The sequence below is a fragment of the Cavia porcellus genome, unplaced genomic scaffold (assembly GCF_034190915.1).
Source record: "Cavia porcellus strain 051 isolate PalLab524CR breed Dunkin Hartley unplaced genomic scaffold, mCavPor4.1 scaffold_21, whole genome shotgun sequence".
In the NCBI taxonomy this organism is placed as follows: domain Eukaryota; kingdom Metazoa; phylum Chordata; class Mammalia; order Rodentia; family Caviidae; genus Cavia; species Cavia porcellus.
The window spans coordinates 24,206,248-24,228,371 of NW_026947504.1; the positions used below are offsets into that span (position 1 = coordinate 24,206,248).

A 22,124-nucleotide genomic window follows, 5' to 3' on the forward strand; every position below is an offset into this window, starting at 1 on the left:
AACAGAATCTGATTGTTTAGGAGAAGCAAAGCCTCTTTCTTGACAAAACATTAATTGCTCGAGAGTGATGAAGCTTACATTTTTGGAAGTTTTACGTTGACTATCAGGGTTTTCGTTTATGTTTAGACAAGAGTGATACTTGGTCACTGAATACCCTGTCACCATCTTCATGCGTGGGACAGGCACCCATGCAAATGTGTAGGACAGCATTTAGTGTCCCCGGTGGTGCCTGACAAAAGCCTTGCCTCTGCCTCTCTTCTTCCCCACTAGACTTCTTAACAGGCCATTGTGTTTTTTAGAAGTGGGAAAGGATGGCGTTACTAGGCAAGCGGGGAAAGAAAAGCAGCGAGAGCTTCTTTTAGCTGACCAGTCAACTAGATATTGACCACCTGTCTTCGTGGGAAAGAAATAGATGGCAGTGAATAAGCGGGAGTCTAGTTTTCCAAGAAGCTCAATGATTTATCCAAATCAATACAGCTCATCAGGCCTCAGAACAAAGGCTGCAGGCGAGGTGACAGTGATGGAAGTGACTGTGTGTTCTTTTGTGTATTAAACCATAAGCCCCATGGGGAAACAAGGTTTCTCTTAGCTGTGTCTTTTTAAGGGGGTGAGGGTTCTTTTAGATTTTTAAAAAAAGATCTCCATAGTTTATGTTGATGCTCAAGTATACCTCCAAAAGAGATAAACTCTATCTAGGAAGGAAATACCATCTTTTAAAATGTAGATGAAAATAGCATTTTGTCTTTTGTGTTTGTTTGTTTGTTTGCTTGCTTGTTTTGGTTAAGGTTTCATTTTTTTTTTTCTTGTTATTTATAGATGGTGTCTGGATGAATCTCAAAGAATGTTAATTAAGATTAACCTCTTACAAAAAATCACAACTGATATTACTCCCACCCCATAAATGAACCCATTCCCAGTGACCAAACCCTAAATGGAATGCCGGGCTGCCTTTGGAGAGGTCACGATTAACATAGATAGGGTGATGCCAACATATTCCTGCCACTGAGGGAGAAGAGCTATCCAAACAGCAGTCATTAGCCCTAGTCCTTTAATCTTTAAGCTCACGGTGTTTTTATATAGTAGTAGTTAACACCAGGACAGTATGGGGTTTATGGCTGGGGTGGCAGCACACTAGGGCATGAAGTGTTACGTTACATTTCCTTTTGTTGGTACTGCCCTATCTCGTAGCTCTACTGCCATACACTATTTGTTCAGATAAAGCCCAATGTTCAGGGTGACTAATCGCAGCACTGTGTTCCAGATGGTTTGATTACAGGATGTGGTTAAAGTGACTCTTAAAACATTAAAACATTCAGCCCAGCAGTAGGGCTCTTTTAAAAAATACTGGTTTTATGGTCACGTGACGGCACTTACTTTTCTTACCCTAGTGCTTCGTGTAGACTTGGTGCAGGAAGGTACCTCTGCTTTTTGGCTGGCATGTATTTGATGGGCAACCTTAGTTGTAAATGTAAAATTGTCCAGATAATTATAAACTCAGCTTTGTCCTCTGAAAAAGTACCTGTATGAAGGCTGAAGCTATAAAACAAAGAATAGAGATATTACATCATTTTCAGCATCAAGAAAAGCACCAGTATTGAATACAACACAACAGAACATTAGCAGGGGGAGTTTTGAACAAGGGAATGATTATAAATCATACTTTGTGCAATAGTTATATTGTATAAAGTATAAGGCGAGATGAAACCCGAAATATGGGATCTTGACCTGTGTCAGGAAATCAGCATATTGTGTGGGGCCTTCCTGTTATCACTTACATTTCACTAGAAAGAATGTATGAAAATGAAGAAATGTGCAGAGTTTGAAAAGACGGATTATGGCATAAATGGGTTACAAGTTGCTATTATTAGAATGAGGTTTCTGTTTTCTGCCTGAGTGCACACCAAGTCCATCCAGATGTGGTGGTCTGAGTACCAGTTCAAAAACACTTCTGCCTAGCTCCAAATTCCACATTTGCAAGGCCCGGCAAAGACTTCTGTCCCAGAGATGAGCTACTTTAAAGACTCCAAGACAGTCTTTAAACGGTAATATAAACAGAGTTATGCTGATCCTCTGGGAAATCAGGCATTTGCCCAGTTCTTGAGGAAACGGCTTCACAAATACCAGAAATAATAATTCATAAGCCACATTTATAACATCTTTGGAGTAAAATTTCCCCCACAGAGAATGTGCATCATCTATAAGCTAGGGAGAGATTATACTTATTGAAAAAATATGGTAAGAGTGCATAAAAGTCACGGAGGAGGATTCGGTTTAGATTCTGGTTATTTCCTATGTGTTCAGTGAATGCCCACTGTGAGCTGGGAAGTGTCTTCTTAGGGGCTGGAGGGCGTGCAGACACTGCCCATGTTTAAAGGTTGTTGGAAGAGACACATTCACTGATAACAGGCATGGAGTGAGATGTTAAAGGTCCAAGTATTAGGGGAGGAGAAATAGACTTAAGCATGTTCAAACATGCGAGTTTTTGTTGCTCACTTGACAGACTGAGCTGGATATTTCTGGCGAGTGGAGCATCTCCTCACCATTCAGAGTCCCAGATGAAGGAACCACCTCACTTCAGTGTGTAGCCTTTAAGGTCAGTGTCGTCCTTTCCATTACAGTGAGCCACAAAGGGGAACAGACTAGACCTGCTGCAGAGATCTTATGGCCAGGCCCATGTGCCTTCACTCAGTTTCCTCTGGTAGAATACAGAGGCCACTGCTACGAAGGCTGGGACAGTCCACCTGCAGACTCAGAAAGAAGAGGGAAATGAGCTCTTGAGAGTAGCCTTTGGTGGGAGGTGCGTGGAATCCAGTTGGGACCCAGGATAGAACAGCCATTTGTGGAGTGGTACACACAACATATGTGTGACCAGGGAGAGAAGACACATGGGGAAACACTGGAATTTGCCTCTGGTCCTAATTTATTAGAAACTTTAGCTTTCCTTATGACTTTGGATTAAAGAACCTTATTTAAAGTTTCATGCAGAACAGTTAAAATCATAACATGAAGACTAGCTGAAGACACTTGTCTAGGATGGAGGGAAGAAGGAGAGAGTGACCAGGAAGGGAGGAAGAAAAGGAAGAAAAAAAAAGAAGGGAGGATGGATAGAAAGAAGGATGGTAATAAGGGAAATGAATGCTCACATGGCTTTTCCTTGCCGGATGAATGGTGGAGGATAGATGGGCTGTTTTCCCGTAGGCTACAGAGGCCCAGGAAGGAGCAAGATATTCAAAGACAGATTTTAAGTTAATGCAAGGAGCACCTTTTTATAAGATGACTGGGAAAGAGCGAGGCAGTCTGGGTGGGTGCTGGTAACATCCTTTGTCAGCACTAAGGCCAGAAGTGCTGATGGCTTTGCACCTTCAGCTGGCTTCCTCTGTCATCACCCTGGCATCCAAGGCTTTGGCCCGTCACCATCCTCTTTGCCTCTCAGTCACCTGGTGCCCGCCACGGTTCCACTCCAGTGGGCCAAGGTTACTGAGACCTGGACACCGAAGGCTGCCTTCCAAGCAGGAAGTGAATCTGAGGACACACTCCAGTGTTGCACACTTAGGCTCTAGTCTCATGTGACAGGTGAAGGGCCTGCTCTGTAAATGCAGGCAATATGCAGAAGTATATTTCCACTTTAGGATGACATGTACGCCTGTGTTGGTTCTAAGAGTACAGTCTTGAAATACAGAGTGTGGTCAGAGTCCTAGCCAAAATGTGCTTGGTTCAGTGGCACCAAACAGCTCTCTAATGCATAGTGCATAGATACAGTGAATACTCAACAGGCCGTCCTCTGGGAAACAGCACTGGAATCCTTCTGAGATCTCAGGGTTTTTGACCTGTAGAGACAAGGGCCTTATGTTATATAATAAACACCTTGTTCATAGTAAATGCCCTGTAGATAATATGCCTTTGGGAGCAGCTGCTTATGTGCTGCTCCAGTATCTGAGATAAACTGTCAACAACACAAAGAAAATCAGTGTAGTGTCATACCCCAAGATTATCTCACCAGCGTTTCCTCTGTGCTCTTCCTTTACTAGTAATAAGACTTGGGTTTTTTCCAAGTATAAAATGTTACAGTACAGGCATTAGCTCTTACAGAAAGAGCATGTCCAGTTCATTGTGCAAAAGGGTGAGGTGGGGTGGGGGCATCAACTTATGCAGCAGTTTGAGAAGGCAAAGAGAAAATGGACTTCAGTGCGCTGAGACCTCACTCACAGGCAAGAAGTTTGGAAGAGTGAACGTCTTTGGAAATAGGAGTATTAGTGTATTTCTAATTCATGTAAGAAATACAGCTCTCTGCCTAGATTTGTACAATTCATGTTTGTACTTTTAGAGAGATGACTTTCATCTTGAGCATTTATTTACGCCTTTAAGTCAGGATAGTGCACTTTGTAAGGTCGTAGGTTACAAAATGTTCACCACTTGAGATTTCTGCGAAAGGATTCTCCGTGCTCCTGCTGTGGAGCTGGACACCACCTTCGCACGCACTCTTCATGGTGGGTCCTGTGTGTGCACACGTGAGTGCAACCTCGTGGCCTTGTGCACCTCTTGCACGGGAGAGAAAGCCAGCCACCAGCACGCGTGGCTCGGCTTTCCGGAATCCCCCTCGAGGGGAGCGCCTGTCTGGAGCACCTTCAACACCTTTTAGACTCCTTTGGAGAAGCAGGGGTGACCCGCTGTGGGCCCAGGGTGCTGACACAAGCTTTCCTGTAGGTTTCTCTTTCCCAGCCACCACACAGCGGTGCCCACACTGTGCTCAGATCTTCAGTCTGCAGGTGCAGAGGGACGGTCCGGTCTGGCCCGAGGGGGCGTTCGTAGCGGCGGAGAAGCCTGGCGGACGAGGCCTGAGTGAACCCACCCGGGGACCCCGCAGATCCCGCCCGAGCCGCTGCCTCCCCAGCGGCGGCTCCAAGCTCCCACCGGCTGCCCTCCGCCAGCCAATCAGAATCGAGAGTTGGCAGCCAGCTCTGGCCAATCCGCGTCCAGCCTTCGCTGGAAACGCGAAACCCTTAGGGGAAAAGCAATAACAAAAGCCTTTCACTGCAGACAAATGTTAAGTGTCTGTGCAGACTTTTCCTGTTTTTAATTTTATTACTGCAAGAATGGAAGGTTTGTTGTTTCTTTCATGTTTCCTTTCAAGCAATTTTAATTATACATTTGTGCTACATCAGGGGCTCTGGAACGCAGTGATTCAGCCCATTGCATCTAAAGCTGAAATGCAGTAACCTTCTGGCAATACAGATATATTCCTGCACTGTAAATATAGCTGACATGCTCAAGAATTTTAAGCAGCTGCAAAGGTCTTTGACACCACACACAGAGCCCCAGAGAGCAGATGATGAGAAAAGCAGCTCAACCGTCCCCTTCCTCTCTTTTGCTCCCCCCCCCCCCTTTCCTGAAGGGGTGTGCTCATAAAGAATCCTTTCCTCCAGTTGTTCTTTCTTGTGCACATTTTGACCAAATGCCTAATTACCACTGCCTCGCATTGCAAAATGAGTTTCTTATACTCAACAAGGGGGAAAAAAATTCCTGAGGGAATTACGAAGGACTGAGCCACTATTTGAGAAAAGACATGCGATTTGAGAAAAAGACTTGCTTTGCTTCGTCCTAGCTTTTCTTTCCGTGCTAGACGATTGCTACAATAGGCTGAATTTACAGTGAGTAAATTCAGCTGTCACGTAAGTAATAACAACACGGACCATATGGGAAACAATTTTAAACCCCCTTTGGAGACTCGTGAAAGAAAATCTTCCTTCTTCGCTAAAGTCCCAACCATTCAAATATTTTACCTGCTGTTAGAAGGGTCTCAAGGAAATGAGTCTTACCCTTGTGAGGTTTCCCTTATCGTACGGGAGCTCAGCTCGGGTTTTCTGCAAATTCAAAATGGCAGCAGCAGTAGTAGAAGTGAACACACCAGCTGGAAACAGACTTTGAGTCATGTCTGCTAGTGTTTCCAAGCAAGAATAGGTGAGGGCGACTGCAGAAAAGGAAACAAAGACTCACAGAAGTCTTTCATGTATTTGCCCTAATATTTTATATATGTCTTAAGCTCTAGGTTTTTTAAAAACATATTTTAAAGAAGTAATTTTTTAAAAGTGGCACTTATCCTCCAGAGAAATAAAGACAATGTTTTGTTTCTCGGTGCCATTTGTTGTACTAAGTGCACTTAAGTTTAGTAATTCACAGATGCAGTGCTAAATTAAATTGTCTGTCTGCAAGCAGTGGGGAAAAGCAGAATAGCTTGCAGGAAATAAGTGTGTTGGTTTTGAGATTTCTTTGTTAATCCTCTGTGGCGAATGCTTACCAAAGTTGATTCTAAAGATAACCCCAACAGCAAATCTATTGTGCACATTTATTTTCTTAAGAGGGCTATTTTAGGAGTTCTTAACAGTGAAACAAGACCAAACAGTGAAAGAGACACAGCACCAGGCTGATTATTGTCTCACAGAGTCAAGGAGGGCAGGATTAGGAAGGAGAAATCGAGCAGATTGTCAGCTCCCTGGACTCTTGAGTCTCCATTTTCTCCTCTGTTCCGTTCCTATTTTTACACACTTACACAATTTTTTTCTTAATAAAAAATAACCATTATTTTACGTTGTCGAATTGGAAACAAAACCAATTCTTTTCAGTCACCTTCTGGGTTAAGCACTGGTAACTGGCGCTTAGTTTATGTTGGCTGCTTGCCAAATGAAAGCAATTATGTGTAATAATAGAAAAATTAAGAGGTGAGTGTTGCTGTTTTATAGCAGGACATGGCAAAAACCATTTCCTTCTGTCAGCAGTATCTTGATTACAGTCTCAGCCTCACCCTCCTGTGCCACATGGGTGTGCGCACGGAGACACACATGTCATTTCCTGTGGGTTTGAACTTGAGGTCACCGAAACCAGAAAGAGGAAGGCTGCAAACCACAGCCTTTGAAAGCAAATGAGAATAGAATTTGGCTGATAAAAATAGTGACAATCGATAAAGTAGAAATAAAGTCACTGGTGTTAAATGTGGTCCCCTTTCATCCTTTCCTCCCTGCAGGTGTTCTAGTTGTCAATGTCACGTGGAGGAACAAGACTTACGTGGGGACGCTCCTGGACTGCACCAAGCACGACTGGGCCCCTCCCAGGTATGCCCGGGTCTTTTATTTCTCTCCTCCTCCTCCTCCTGCCCCGGTGCTGCCTTTGCAAGGAAACTAGAGAACAGATTAATAATACATAAAAGTCTGCTTGTAATTGAAACCAGGCAAAAGAGAAATGAGTAGTTCAGCATTGAGCACACAGCAAAGTGCAGATGCTGGCTTCTTTCCTGTCAGGAGATCTCTGCTCCCCATCCCTTCCCTCTCTCCCCTTTGTTTTCTTCTTTTCTCATAGTGGGAATTTGAACTGAATTGGAAGCCAGCTGTCTGAGCTGTGTTTCTTTGATTTTTTGAGGCAGAGTGTAAGCCATTGGTAGCCTGTTCTGTTGCAGATGCTGAACTTGTCAATGGAAAAGTAAAGTGATTTTTTCCCTCAAGCTACCAAAGTGTTGACTCCTCTTTGCTGCATTATGTACCTTGTGATTGCATCTAATTCTTGTGGAGCCGCTTGGTTTGACACCTGTTCTTGCTTTCCTAGGTTTTGTGAGTCTCCGACGAGTGACCTGGAGATGAGAGGGGGCCGGGGCCGAGGGAAGAGAGCAAGGTCTGCGGCGGCCGCCCCGGGCTCAGAGGCCACCTTCACGGAGTCCAGAGGGCTTCAGAGCAAGAACAGAGGCGGGGCCAATGGGAAGGGGCGGCGGGGCAGCCTCAATGCCAGTGGGCGAAGGACACCCCCAAATTGTGCTGTGGAAGATATCAAAGCCAGTCCTTCCTCCACCAATAAGAGGAAGAACAAGCCTCCCATGGAGCTGGACCTGAACTCCAGCTCTGAGGACAGTAAGCCTGGGAAACGTGTCCGCACAAATTCCAGAAGCACTCCTACCACCCCCCAGGGGAAGCCAGAGACTCCTTTTTTGGACCAAGGCTGCTCCTCTCCAGTGTTAATCGATTGTCCTCACCCAAACTGCAACAAAAAGTACAAGCACATTAATGGCCTAAGGTACCACCAGGCTCACGCACACTTAGATCCAGAAAGCAAGCTGGAGTTCGAGCCTGACAGTGAGGACAAGATCTCAGACTGTGAGGAAGCCTTGAGCAGTGTGGCCCTTGAATGCAGTGAGCCAAGCACAAGTGTGTCTGCTTACGACCAGGCAAAGGCACCGATGTCCCCTGGGGCCCCTGGGACTCCCAAGGGAAAAAGAGAGTTGATGAGCAATGGCCCAGGGTCTCTCATGGGTTCCAAAGCTGGGAAGAATTCTGGCAAAAAGAAAGGGCTCAACAGTGAACTGAGCAACCTTCCTGTCATCTCCCACATGACAGCCACCTCAGATGGGTGCTCAGCAGTGGATGGCAGTCTGGCTACTGAAATGCCCAAACTGGAAGCAGAAGGGCTGATTGATAAGAAAAATCTAGGCGACAAGGAAAAGGGCAGAAAAGCCAACAATTGCAAAATGGACAAAAACCTCTCCAAACTAAAAAGTGCCCGGCCCATTGCCCCTGCCCCAGCCCCAACACCCCCACAGCTGATTGCTATACCTACTGCGGCCTTCACAACCACCACCACGGGGACGATACCTGGCCTGCCCTCCCTTACGACAACTGTGGTCCAGGCCACTCCAAAGAGCCCCCCGCTGAAACCCATCCAGCCAAAGCCCACAATCATGGGAGAGCCCATCACCGTGAACCCAGCCCTGGTGTCCCTCAAAGACAAAAAGAAAAAGGAGAAGAGAAAGCTCAAGGACAAAGAGGGGAAGGACACAGGAAGCCCGAAAATGGATGCTAAGCTGGGGAAGCTCGAAGACTCCAAGGGGACTGGCAAAGATCTCCCTGGGCATTTTTTAAAGGATCATCTTAGCAAGAACGAGGGGCTGACCAACGGGCTCTCGGAGTCTCAGGAGAGCCGCATGGCCAGCATCAAAGCTGAGGCCGATAAGGTCTACACTTTCACGGACAACGCCCCCAGCCCGTCCATAGGGAGTGCCTCGAGGATGGAGTGCAGCCCCCTGGTGAACGGGCAGGCCCCCATGGTGCCGCTGCACGTGCTGACCCCGAATGGCACCGAGAGCTCAGCGGCCAAGACCAGCAGCCCAGCCTACTCAGACATTTCTGATGCTGCAGACGATGGTGGTTCTGACAGCAGGTCAGAGGGCATGAGGTCAAAGGCCAGCTCCCCATCAGACACTGTTTGTGGCAAGGATGGCATTGTAAAAGGGCATTCCTCCTCTGCAGCGCCATCGTCTCAACTGAAAGAGTCGCATTCCCCCTATTACCATGGCTACGACCCCTATTACTCGCCCAGTTACCTGCACCCTGGGCAGGTCGCTGGCCCTGCAGTGGGGAACAGTGGGAGCTTGCAGTCCATGAAGATCAAGAAGGAGTCTGAGGAAGATGCAGAAAAAAAAGACAAGGCCGAGCAGTTGGAGTCTAAGAAAGTGGACCATAATGCCATGTCCCTGCAGCCGCAGCACCAGTCAGTGATCACACAGAGGCACCCTGCCCTGGCCCAGTCCCTTTACTATGGCCAGTATGCCTATGGACTCTATATGGACCAGAAGTCACTGATGGCCACCAGCCCAGCCTACAGACAGCAGTATGAAAAATACTACGAGGACCAGAGGCTGGCCGAGCAGAAAATGGCCCAGGCCGGGAGAGGAGACTGTGAGCGGAAAGCGGAGCTCCCCTTGAAAGAGCTGGCTAAGGAGGACAGTAAACAGAAAGCCGCGCCGCCGGCCACAGTCTCCAAAGCTCCCTCTGCTCCAGAACCTAACAAAAACCATTCTAAACTAGGGCCGTCAGTGCCTAATAAAACTGAGGAGACAGGTAAATCGCAGCTTCTCTCCAATCACCAGCAGCAGCTTCAGGCCGACAGCTTCAAAGCTAAGCAGATGGAAAACCACCAGCTTATTAAGGAGGCTGTAGAAATGAAATCTGTCATGGACTCTATGAAGCAGACAGGTGTAGACCCAACCTCGAGATTTAAACAAGTAAGATTGTGGATCGTGACCCCGACAGATAGAGCAGTCTGAGGCGTTTACATGTCTGGGGTTGATCTGGTTAGTGTTCGTACACAGGAGAGAAACCAACATCAGGGTTGTTGTTTTTTTTTTTCTCCTGAAAATATCTTGAGTCTCATGCATAGCTGTAAAATATGCATTGCTTACTACTATCTTACTGTGTTCTATAGGAAAAGGAGCTCCAGACATGTGCTGTGCAGACCTGTGTTCCATGCCCTTACTGTGTTTAGTTCTGTGACTCTAATGCATTCCCTTAACTTCTTTCTGAGTCTGAGGGGAGGACATTCCACTAAGGGACAGTAAATTCCTTTTAAACTCTGAGATTCTGAGTCTGATCGATAAATACTTATTCTTTCATATTTCAAATTTGTATTAGCATCTTCTAGGAGTATTACAACTGGGCACTTGAATTCATATTTCCTACTTTCTTTTTTCTTTCTTTCTTTTTTTTTTTTTTTTTTTTTTTGTGGTACTGGGGACTGAACCCAGGGCCTTCACACTGTGAGCTATGTTCCCAGCCCTTTTTAATTTTTCGTTTTGAGACAGGGTCTGGCTAGGTTGCTCTAAGGTCCCAGAGCCTTTCACGTGGGGTGTGAGGTCTCTCCGTCCCTGTTCTGCACACTGGTTTAAGTGCCCAGCGGATAGCCTGGTGCTGAGTGCTTGTGAGGAGAGCTGGGCCTCAGCACCTGTCCCAGAGCCCCATGGCCAGCCATCTGGGAACCCCTGAAAACTGACCCCACCCGTGCTAGCACTTTCTTTCACAGTTGTGACATCTAGCTTCACTACAGCCTGATGAACAGTCAGTTTGGTAGTTCCTAACACTGCCTCCCCACCCACCCCCAGCCCCACTTAGATGGTCACTGTGAATCTCAACGACAGTCCTTTCCCTGGGAACAGTTTTGCCCAAAGTAGAGACTGAGGCCCAATTCTCATTGTCCACCCAGGATCTGAATTCCTGGTGGAATTACATGCCCAGTGGGACCTGTGCGGCAGAAACCATTTCGGATTCTCAGGTTTCTCCTTCCCAGAGGCCGAAGTCAGGCAGTTGCTTGACAGGACTGTGTGTGAATGGTGCAATTTTGGACATTCGTAGATGGCTTTGTTTTCTAATAGAGGAGCCATAATACGTGCTATGAATTTGAAGTTTTGTTTTGATTAAGATGTTAACACATAATGAGAGCTCAGCTGGCAGGATATTAAGCCTCAGCTACAGTAAGTGAAGAAAATGTATTAGGAAAACAACAGTTTTTCCTTCTAAGTGATGTTAATAGCTATAATAATTGCTTAAATTTGCTATTATTAACTTGAGTTTAGAGTTTTTAAAATCCGTTTGACCTACGTAAAGTATTAAAAGTAAAATGAGGATTGGATTAAATATATCCAAGGATGTTATTTAAGTTGAAAAATGACGTCACGGGCCTAGCCCAACAGCTGAGAGTTTGGAGCCCAGCTTCTCAACTGGGCCACAGTGTGACCTTGATGGTGCTTGAACTTTTAAAAAGTGGGTTTTGTGTTTTGTACAAGGAATCCGTAGTCACCCCAGACATGATCACGTAGGAGAGAAGGAAAAATAACGTGCCTACACATGAACAGATGCTAACTTTGTATGCAAAGTAATAGTAATAGGCTGTCATGACTAATGGGTTTTGTTAAAAGTTAAAGTTTTAAGACAAATGTATATATATTTTTAAATCAGGATCCAGATTCAAGGACATGGCATCATTACGTATACCAGCCCAAATATCTGGATCAGCAAAAGTCAGAAGAACTTGATAGAGAAAAGAAATTGAAAGAGGATAGCCCAAGGAAAACTCCCAATAAAGAGAGTGGTGCGTCCAGCCTGCCTGTATCGTTAACCAGCATCAAAGAAGAACCCAAAGAGGCCAAGCGTCCCGATTCGCAATCAATGGAGGAGAACAAGCTGAAAAGTGATGATCGAAAGACGCCCGTGAATTGGAAAGACTCTCGGGGGACACGAGTAGCTGTGTCCTCTCCCATGAGTCAGCACCAGTCGTACATACAGTACTTGCACGCCTATCCATACCCACAGATGTACGACCCCAGCCACCCAGCCTACCGGGCTGTTTCTCCCGTCCTGATGCACAGTTACCCCGGTACGTGTTGTAAGCTCTGACTCTGTGGGGGGAGAGACTGTGTTCCAATATTAGCTATTAGAAACCTCACAATAAATTAGAAGCTTCAGGAATGACATTTGTTCTGCTTATTTTTATACTGTTTAAAGTCCCACAGATGAAACTGATTTAATAGAGGATTTTTGGGAAATGAAATATCAAGAGTCCTCAGCTGCAGTTTCTGTAGTCTCTGATGGTCTGCCGTAGCTGTCAGACTGGCAGATACTTTATTGCCTCTGAAAATATTCTAACCACTTACTGTCATAATCATTACAGTTACTATTCCTTTCACTTAAGCAGACACATAAATGCATGAAGTGGCTGTGAGCTCCATTCTGTTTATAACCTCTGTTCATCAGGATGAATTAACTGGAGAAGAAAATCGGAGAACCTAGATAACAGTTTAGCAATGATGTAGCCCATGTTTAATGTAGCTCTTATTTTAAGATGTCTGACTCTTATCACAAATTCATGTAATCCAAATTACGTTTTGTAAAGATGTGGCCCATAATTTGATGTGGCATTTGCTGTTTATCTGCAGGGGCCTATCTCTCTCCAGGATTTCATTATCCTGTTTATGGGAAGATGTCAGGGAGAGAAGAGGCAGAGAAAGTCAATACCAGCCCCAGCATCAGCACGAAAACAACCACTGAATCGAAAGCACTGGACTTGCTCCAACAACATGCCAACCAGTACCGCAGCAAGTCTCCTGCTGTAAGTCTCCTTCTGTTGCCTTTTAAAAGAACAGTGTTTTGGGGAAGACAAACTAGAGAACAGTCTTGAAATATAAACACTTAGAACCAGCTGTGATTTCAGGGTGCTGTTTTATCCTTAATACATAAAGAATGTAGTGTTCAAAAATAAGATGCTTTCAGGGGCTGGGGATTTAGCTCAGCGTCATAAGCACCTGCCTTGCAAGCAGGCGGTTGTGAGTTCGATCCCCGGTACCAATTAAAAAAAAAGAAAAGGACAAAAAAAATAAATAAATAACATGCTTTCACATGTGAGAGACAGTCATTGAAGTGCGTATGGTAGAAGTGAGATTTTCTGTTGCAAAATATGGTGTGCCTTGCTAGACAGGACAATGCATGTCACCTGAGAATGTAAATTAACAGGCGCCAACATTTGGATGAACTATGTTTTTGAAACACTGAAAAATTAATGATCAGGCACAAGCTGTTGAACTGTCAGGCAACTGTGGAACTTTTAGATACTTTTTTTGGGAGGGAGACAGCTTTCAGACATCAGCCTTTTCTCATACCAATTTAGATATCCATTTTCTCTGATGACAGTCGAAAGCCAGGCACAATGATGCACACCTGTGATCCTAGCACTGTGGAGGCTGAGGCAGAGCTGTAGGGTAGCAGACAGCTTGGGGTACATGGCAAGTTCAATGCGTGTCTCAATTGCGTAGTGAGACCCTGACTCAGAAAGAAAAAACAAAGCACAAAAAAGACAAGAAATCTGGTCCAAAATTCACTTGGCAGTAAGCCGATGGGGAAGTAGACTTTCTAGGTGGTAAATCTGACTTCCCAGCAATGGAGCATGTACAGAGTCAAACCTGCCCGTCTTACACCACCCATCTTTGTTATTAGCCTCGCTTGTACAGACTCAGGTTTTAAGTTCCTCCCGTAGGTCATTGGTATTCATGCGGTCAGCGTCCATGCTTGGATGTTCATCATGAGCCACATGGAGGGTCCATAATGCAGAATAGCTATTGATTTTATTCAGCTGCAAAGTGGAGTGGTACACAGTGAGAGATGCATGTGCAAGTCACTTGGTTGAGGAGAGAGATCTACATCTGCTATTTTTTGGCCTTGACTCTTTGCCTGTCCCTGTAACTCTGCTGAAGTCATGCAAATATGTGTCTTCAAAAGAAAATTTCTCAGCTAGGGGTTTAGCTCAGGGGCACAAGCACCTGCTTGGCAAACACAAGGTCATGAGTTCGATCCCTGGTACAAAAAAAAAAAAGATGATTTTGCTCCAAAGGCAAGTGTCTAGCTGATCCTTGTTACTGTTTAAAAAGACGCCACAGAAAGGATGTGATAGTTCTTGGCCAGAAAAGAGAAGCTTAGAATATGCTATCTACAATGTGAATGGGTACACTCTGTAGAAAATCTATAATGATGATTTAGGAGTCATTCTCTGTGAGGCTTCCTTCTAGTAAATAGATTTTTGGGGGGTCTGGGTGAGAAAGAGAACTTTAGTGAAAGAATGTTGGGTTCAAGGTGGAAATATATAGAAAACAGGCATTCCTTAACCAAACTGTGCCTGGGAGATGCTGGAGTCTCCATGTGAGCGTTGAGAAATTGGAAGATTCTGGATGTGGATTAGGATAGTGGCTTCTTGTACAGTACTATGTCTTTGGACCAGATTTTTTATTGTCTTGTTCCAGAGAATGCTGAAAACCAGGAATGCAAGTCCTTTATATAAAATAGTGTGCTTTTTGTGTATAATTCCCTCACATCTTTCTTTATATAGTACTTTAAAGTACCTCTAGAGTACCTCAACTACTAACACAGTATAAATGCTATGTAAATATTTGCTATACTCTATAGTTAGGGAATAATGACGAAAGAAATTCTGTATATATTTAGTACAGCAAATTACTGCAATATTTTTGATCCCAGGTTGGTTGAGTTACAGATGTGGAACCCAAGAGTATGATGTGTGAAACTGGGGTGGATAAACATTTTCATTGGAACAAAATGGATACAGACATGTTTAACATTATGAGCGTTTCTTTTCACAAAATACAAATAAAAGTGTAATTAGACAAGTTGACCTGGATAAAATCTGCAAAATGACTTATTTTCCCTGACTCATTTCTAAAAGTTGTTTGAGGCGATGATGGATTCTCAGCCTGCAGTGGTGATTGGTCATAAGGAGAAGACTAATCTCTTCACTTTGGATGGGGCAATTATTTTGGGCTGTATGTCAATGGAAATTAAACCATGTCATTTGGAATTATCTCCAGTTAATATAGAATTTTGAGTATGGGCTAGGTTTTAATCATTTATACAGATTGCTAAAGGGACAAAGGGGATTCAGTAGTTCTTGTTGCATTTCAGAGAATAAAATAGGATGCATTTTTCTTTCTGTTTGCAGCCTGTGGAAAAGGCGACAGCTGAGCGGGAACGGGAGGCCGAGAGGGAAAGGGACCGCCACTCCCCTTTTGGCCAGCGACACCTGCATACACACCACCACACCCACGTTGGCATGGGCTATCCTCTAATCCCCGGTCAATATGACCCTTTTCAAGGTCAGCAGCTCAATCCTTACTATGTCTGTTTTCATTCCGCTTTGGGGAACTGTTGCTAAAATTACCTGACATGACTTTTAAAATACCGTACTGAACTTTGAATTAATATCAGCTTTGGAAAGGAAAAGATTTTTATCACTTATTTCTTAGTATTTCCAAGACCATCCTCACATCTTTGTGCTCTGTCAAGACTTGCAATGGCTACCATTTAATAATTGTCACTGGCTGATGTTATCAGGAGTTTACTGTTATCTCACCGACTGAGGGCGTGGTCAGGGCTGGGGCACTGAATATTACAGTCAGATCAGATATCTGCGGTATGGAAATTGAAGCTTTTTTTGTTCCATTTCTGTAAGCCTCTGCAGTTGCCCTTTTCCTATGTAAGTGACGGAGGAGTTAAGTTTAGCACTTTCTAATCTAACTCAAGGGCTCTTCACAACCCTTCACGGCTAGGACTCTTTTCACCAAAGAGGAATGTCAAGAAAAATGTCTTTCTTAAAAATCTGGGGTCATACCATGCAGCAGCCCTCTATTTGTGACATATTATTGAGCACATCACATCAGAAGACCCAGGAGGTGGCGTGGTGTTTATCAACACCCACGCTGGCCCGGGACCTTGCTGTCTCTGTGAGCATGGGTGGTGATGACAAATAGCATGGGGTGCCTTGCTGTAAACAGCAGAAGCTTATTTTCTCACAATTCTGGGGACTCGAGGGGCAATGCAGTGCAGTTTCTGGTGCAGACTTTTGTGGGCTTGTTGGCCACAAGGCTTTCATCCCGCAGTGCGCTCCCCAGGCGAGGCTGCCAAAATTCAAGCATCTGCTCTTTCTTACCCGAGGACAACAATCATCTTCTAGGATTCCTATTAGGATAAGACTCTTGTGACCTTATTTTTCTTTAATCACCTTCTTCTGGGCCTTGTTTCCAAATGCAGTGAAATTGGAGTTGAGGGTCTCGACATAGGAGTTTCAGAGGGGACACAGTTCAGTCTAACTGAGGCCAGCTTATTCAGCTCTCATTACTTGGTGTCAAGCAGAGGTGCAAAGGGACCATCTCTACTTTGTAAACAACTTGCATCCAGTGTGAGCTTGGATGCTTGGTGGAGAAGGGGGATTTGTTTCTAACATACTCTGATCTAACTTATTCATATAACATAACTGTATGTGTGGGGAGGTAGCTAATCCCTTCTTATATGTTATGTGTTGTTACCTCTGGGAAAAGAAAGTGTGTCCACATAAAGGACATAGGAGAGGTGAATAATCTTTTTTACGTCTCCTGTTTTTGATGCTTTCTATGGAATTTAATAGCATTCTGTTAGGCACTGAGTTTCCTTTGGCAAGCCGTTTCAGTCTATTACCTTTGTCCTCCAGAGTGAGGCTACTTCTACGGTTGATTATTGACTCCATGTACGTTATCAGTGCATGGTGTTAAATCACAAATATTAAAATGGCTGAAGTTAGTATAAAAGTATTAAATTGCAAGGAAATAGTATATTGAGTCTATATCTTGCCATGACTTTGATTCCTTTTATGTTTTTTAACCTGGTACTTATTATTTCTCCTGAGCTTCTTGTTCAGGAATGTATGTCAACCGGTTAGCATGGTGCAGAGCCAGAGAGATACAATACAGTATCCTCTCCAACTAACTGTTAAGAAAAGCACAGCTTATTCAGTCAAGGGGTAGACACTGATTAGACCAAGTGGTTTGTTCTGGGTCCTGACAGCATGAAACATTTCCTGTGTGTGCTTAGGAAACAGTTTACTGCCACTGGGCCAGCACCCTCTGCTGTCCGTCCCCCCCCACTTTGCTCTGGGGTGATGTCTCAGAAGTCCCCATTTCTTCCCCTCTTAGGCTTGACCTCTGCTGCCCTGGTGGCTTCTCAGCAGGTGGCTGCTCAGGCATCTGCATCAGGAATGTTTCCTGCACAAAGAAGGTAAACTTCCTCTTCATTTCAAATTCGTTTTCTAGACACAGACATCTTAGTGACTTTGAGGGAGTCAGGATTGCCTTTTTAGATGAAAACCTTAGCTGCTTGGTTCCTAGCATTGTAAAGAATGTGCTTATTATGCTGTGCACCTCGCATCAACTTGGAGTCCATGAGCCACATTCTCGAAATATACTGTGGGTTGTTAATGAACTGGTTGGTGTTTTGCACAGTTGAAACTTCTTTGGATTCTCCTTACAGCTTTATTAAAGTAATTCACCATGATTCCCTGTTTTATTACATTCAAACAAAGTTGCAAAGAGAGAAATTATCATAATGTAGAGATATTGTTTGTGCATGTTTCCACTACCCCTTAAGTTGTTTAAAGAAAGAAAATAGTGTAAGGTAATTATTATTGAACACAAAATTGACATTTTTCACAAAATGTGTATTATTGTAGCTGGGCATGGTGGCACATGCCTGTAATCCCAGCACTTGGGAGGCTAAGGCAGGAGAATTGTTGTGAGTTCAAGACTGGGTTACAAAGTGAGCTTAAGGCCAACCTGAACAGCACAGTGAGATTCTGTCTCAAAAAGACAACAACAACAAGTCTGTTATTATGATTCATTCTTTCTGGAACTGAATTCCGGAATGAGCTAGACGTAGAGGAAGTCTCTCAGTCTAGGCGTTTCTGGGTTTTCAGCATCAAACGTTGATAGAGCCTGTGTTAACTTGTGCTTTTCTTTTGCAGAGAATAACAGGATTAGAAGTGTACGGTGTCATGTGACTGGATCACATGGGAAGCGCTTTATACAGACATCAGTTCCATGGTGTTAATTTGAAATGCCTTAATGGCAGGCAAAAACCAGTCATTTCATTTTTGTAAATTACAGATTTTATCACAGAGTAACAAATGTTGCTGTAATTAAACTTCTGTTTTATATATATATACGTATACATATCTGTATATATACATATATATATATATAAATATATAAATATATTATATATTCTTTACTTTTTGTATCAGTAACCAGGCTCGCACACACAGGGTCTGCTGCCAAGTCGCAAACCACTCAGTAAAGGAAATAAAAAAATGTATTTGTCATGTTGAAAAGTGTTAGCCACAAAAGGCTGCTTATTTTGTTTCTTTTTTCCTTTTAAATTGTAAATAAATAATGTTATGTATCAGTGTGCCTGATCCTTGCATATCCTTCATATATTTCCCGTAAGCTCCTCAGAAAGGCAAACTGTGATGATGACACTTTGGTACAATTTAGATGTCTATTTGGTGGCTCCTCTTAAGGACGCATCAGTGTAAAATGTTCCTGTAGTCACTGTTTGTACTTGTGTATTGTGGGAAAAATACTTTTGGAAGGCATGGGGTTGCCAGTACCACAAAAACTGTATGTATATAATGTAAAGATTAAAATGAGCGAATCATGAGCATCTGTGAATAATGAGGTGTCATTTTTTTATAATCTTGAATGGCAAATAACCCAACAGCCTGCATAACAGAGACATCTGTGATTGTTCTGTTACTTGAATAGTCCTGCGGTCCTTTATTTTTTTTAATTTTTTTGTTTTTTAATGTTTACAATTTTCCAGTTTTAGAAGAAAGACTTTAATGCCATTGCCTGGTTACTTGTTTTATGCTGTAATCTAGTTTATTTTATGTAAAATGTATATTGAATGCTTTCCTTTTTTATACCTGCCTTAAATAATTTGGCAATCAGAATTAAAAAGTTTTTTTTTTTATAAGGCTTCTTGTCTGTCTCATGTTATTTCCAGCTGACTGGTAATGATTCTAATTTTTAGTGAAAGATTTCTTAGTACTGTAAGGGCATAAGACATGATACAGTTTTCTTATATGACACATGGGAATAAGTACACACAGTGTATTTAATTCAGGGTACGTAGAGGATATTTATTCTGAATATGGAATGTATCCCTATAACTTAATAGGTATAGGTTTCTGTAATGTGGAGTGACATTCCAAACTTGTACTAATAAAAGTTTTAAAAATTTAAAAAAAACAAAAAAAAAAACAAAGACAGAAGTCTTGTACTATGTGGGCAGGAGATAAAGCATGTAATACTTCAGCCAGCTATTATTCAGTTGATTTACAGGACTGTATTATGCCAAATTTTAACTCATTCTTTTTTACCTCTCACCCTCTTCCTCCTTTCTACCTTTGTGACCTCCAGCAGAGAGCTGTTTAATACCTACCCTACCCCTGGGCCAGCACAGGACACTGGATAATGAACAAAGTAAACAAAACTTGCCCTTATAGTACCTGCATTTTCTTGTGCATGGGTTAAACACATGACAAAATATGTAAGGAGTTTACAAAGTCTATGTCTTAGTCACTTTTCTCATTGCTTAGATGAAATACCCAACACTCAAAGTGGGGAAGGTTTGTAGAGTGAAGATTTATTTAGCTTACAGTTTGTAGAGGTTTCAGTCCATAACTGACTGGCTCCAAGGTGAGATAGTGTGACAGAGGAGAAACAGTTCATGGTGGGCAGGAGGTAGCAAAGGACAAGACGAGCCTCTTTCTATCCCTTCTGTTGTATCCAGGGTACTTAGAGTAGGTACCACGCACACCCTTGATCCTACCATTGCACCATGAATCAGTCCCAGTATCGCACACTCTGAGAAAGCCCCACCTATGACCACCTGAGACTTTGGAGGACTGCTAAGGACCAGCTGGATAACTCTCCTTGAAAGAACAATTATCTCCATTTTGGCTAAATCTGGCCCTTTTTCCTTCCAAGTACTTATCAGTACAGAGCTGGCTGGAACATGTCTGGCTACAATGCATTCCCACTATTAGCTTTAAGCATGTAACTGGTCTAACTGAGGTGCTAATGTATAGTATATAAAGCAAGGTGACAGGTCAGTGTGTGCCTGTCCCGTAGCTCTCAAGAAGTATGTGTGAGCTGGATGGGAGGGAGAGCCATGCTCCACACTGTTGACTGGAATGGAACCTTGCGATAAGAAGCTATGACTTCCCAGGGCATCAGAGCTGAAGCTCTGTACCACAAACATTAGATACCCCTTAGAATTATATTATGCCGATTACTCTTCTGCATATTTCTCTCTCTACATATTGCAGTCGTGATTTCAGGGCTCCCACCTAAACCAGCTTATGGCACTCTCATGGTCACTTATCCTCAAGACACTCCCCTCTTCCTACATTAATACAACCTGGGTTTGGTCCTGGGTCTAGGCCTTTGTTCCAGTTAGCCATCATTTTAGGACCCCGTGGCTCCCCACACCTACAGGTATGTTTTAGTGTCTTATTCTGGCCATGGGTTGCACTGGAAGTGGTAGATTAGAATTAGCTCCCTGGAATTCCAATAACGTTCCCAGGGGATTAAAATAGAACCTTCCCAGACCACAACACAATCCAGGGAGGGCTCTCTGTGGAGGATCATCTAGACACAAACCATAACGATATTAGGTGACTGATAAATGTTATACAGAAAATTGTGGGCTAGGTGGGGCACAGTGAATGTGAAGAAGTGTGCTCAGATGAACAGAGCAGTCAGGGAGGCTTCCCTACAGAGAGGAGCAGCAGGTGCATGCTCCGTCCTGGGGAAAAGCACTGCAGTGACTTGGAAAGCAGACACCGCCGAAGTCCTCAGGTGGGAGGCTGCTTCCTGTGTTTGCACCGATTGGTTTCATTAGTTCCCAGTGGTAAGTTTTTATGACATTACTGTAATTGCTATTGACAGTTTTACCACTTTGTTTACTAAAGAGTTCTTTAAATTGGCAGAATTTGTCTTGATATACTGTGGTTAGACTTTAAAGGTCTTTGTTTTATAAATGAACAGATTTTTTTGCAAATGAAATGATTCCTCTGTTTTTTTACTTTACAAAGCAAAATAGAGAAAAAAAGGGTTAGATATGATACAGAATTTCAAAAAAGAAAACAAAGTAGGGAATTAGTACTAGTTAATATGTTGCGTATTGTTATCTCAGAAGGAGTTGTTCAGGTTACAAAATCTAGACACAAAAGGGATCAAACAATGACAACGCAAACTGTCCTTTTAATGAACTAAGATTAGTAGTATAGTTATCTATCTAGCATCCATATACATACACACACTTATATATGTTTACCAACATACACATAATCTTTGCCTTTCTTCCTTTCCCCTATCCTATTAGTTCTGTCCTTTTGAGCACTTTCTTTCCCTTTCATTATTACAATAGCTATTATATATTTTAGATCTTATTACTCTTTTAGATTTTAAAAAAATTTATATACCAGGGAGACAATACAATATTTATAAATGTGAGCTTATTTCACTTATAAGGATGGTCTCACTGTGAATAGTCAAGAAAGCAAGTGCAGATGACCTCAGGCGGGAGGCTGCTCCTGTGTTTCTGCTGGTTGGTTTCATTGGTTTATTTTTCTTTTGCGTTTCATTTATGTCATCATTTATAAAGACATTGTTGCTGGTGTTATTCCTACATGAAAGATTACTTTACTTGTTTTTCATCTGTTGTAAGCTATCAAATTTTTCAGTCCTTAACCACATTTTGATACCATCCTTAAAGACTTCATATCATCTGTCTCTGTTGCCTGAGGCTTCGCCAGTTCCTGGCCAGCTCCTTATCTGCTGAATTAAGGTCCTCTTCACTGTCACCAGTTGAACTATCGTGTTGTTGATGTAGACTGAGCGATACTGAAGATTCCTGATGATTTGTCTGCTCTAAGATGCATAT

The 22,124-nt window shown here is 43.2% G+C and overlaps 1 protein-coding gene and 1 long non-coding RNA gene across 4 annotated transcripts in view; one reads left to right on the forward strand and one right to left on the reverse strand.

Annotated features, from left to right (window-relative positions):
- The window catches only part of Znf608 (zinc finger protein 608), a 111,742-nt gene extending 92,594 nt beyond the window's left edge, over positions 1 to 19,148 (forward strand). For 2 of the 3 annotated variants that reach the window (XM_063232434.1, XM_063232435.1), the window contains exons 4-10: positions 7,019 to 7,106; positions 7,594 to 10,039; positions 11,766 to 12,183; positions 12,743 to 12,915; positions 15,310 to 15,463; positions 17,315 to 17,396; positions 18,139 to 19,148. In XM_063232434.1, coding sequence (XP_063088504.1) covers positions 7,019 to 7,106; positions 7,594 to 10,039; positions 11,766 to 12,183; positions 12,743 to 12,915; positions 15,310 to 15,463; positions 17,315 to 17,396; positions 18,139 to 18,145 — 3,368 coding nt within the window. In that variant the 3' untranslated portion in view covers positions 18,146 to 19,148. Of the gene's footprint in view, positions 1 to 7,018; positions 7,107 to 7,593; positions 10,040 to 11,765; positions 12,184 to 12,742; positions 12,916 to 15,309; positions 15,464 to 17,314; positions 17,401 to 18,138 lie in introns of those variants that run through there. The other variant, XM_063232436.1, reaches the window with a different exon arrangement.
- Positions 1,617 to 6,211, reverse strand: LOC134471939 (uncharacterized). The gene is made up of 2 exons (XR_010041697.1): positions 5,817 to 6,211; positions 1,617 to 3,827 (listed from the first exon to the last, which is right to left on the reverse strand). It is a non-coding gene; the product is annotated as an uncharacterized LOC134471939 (long non-coding RNA).
- Positions 19,149 to 22,124: the final 2,976 nt, after the last annotated feature.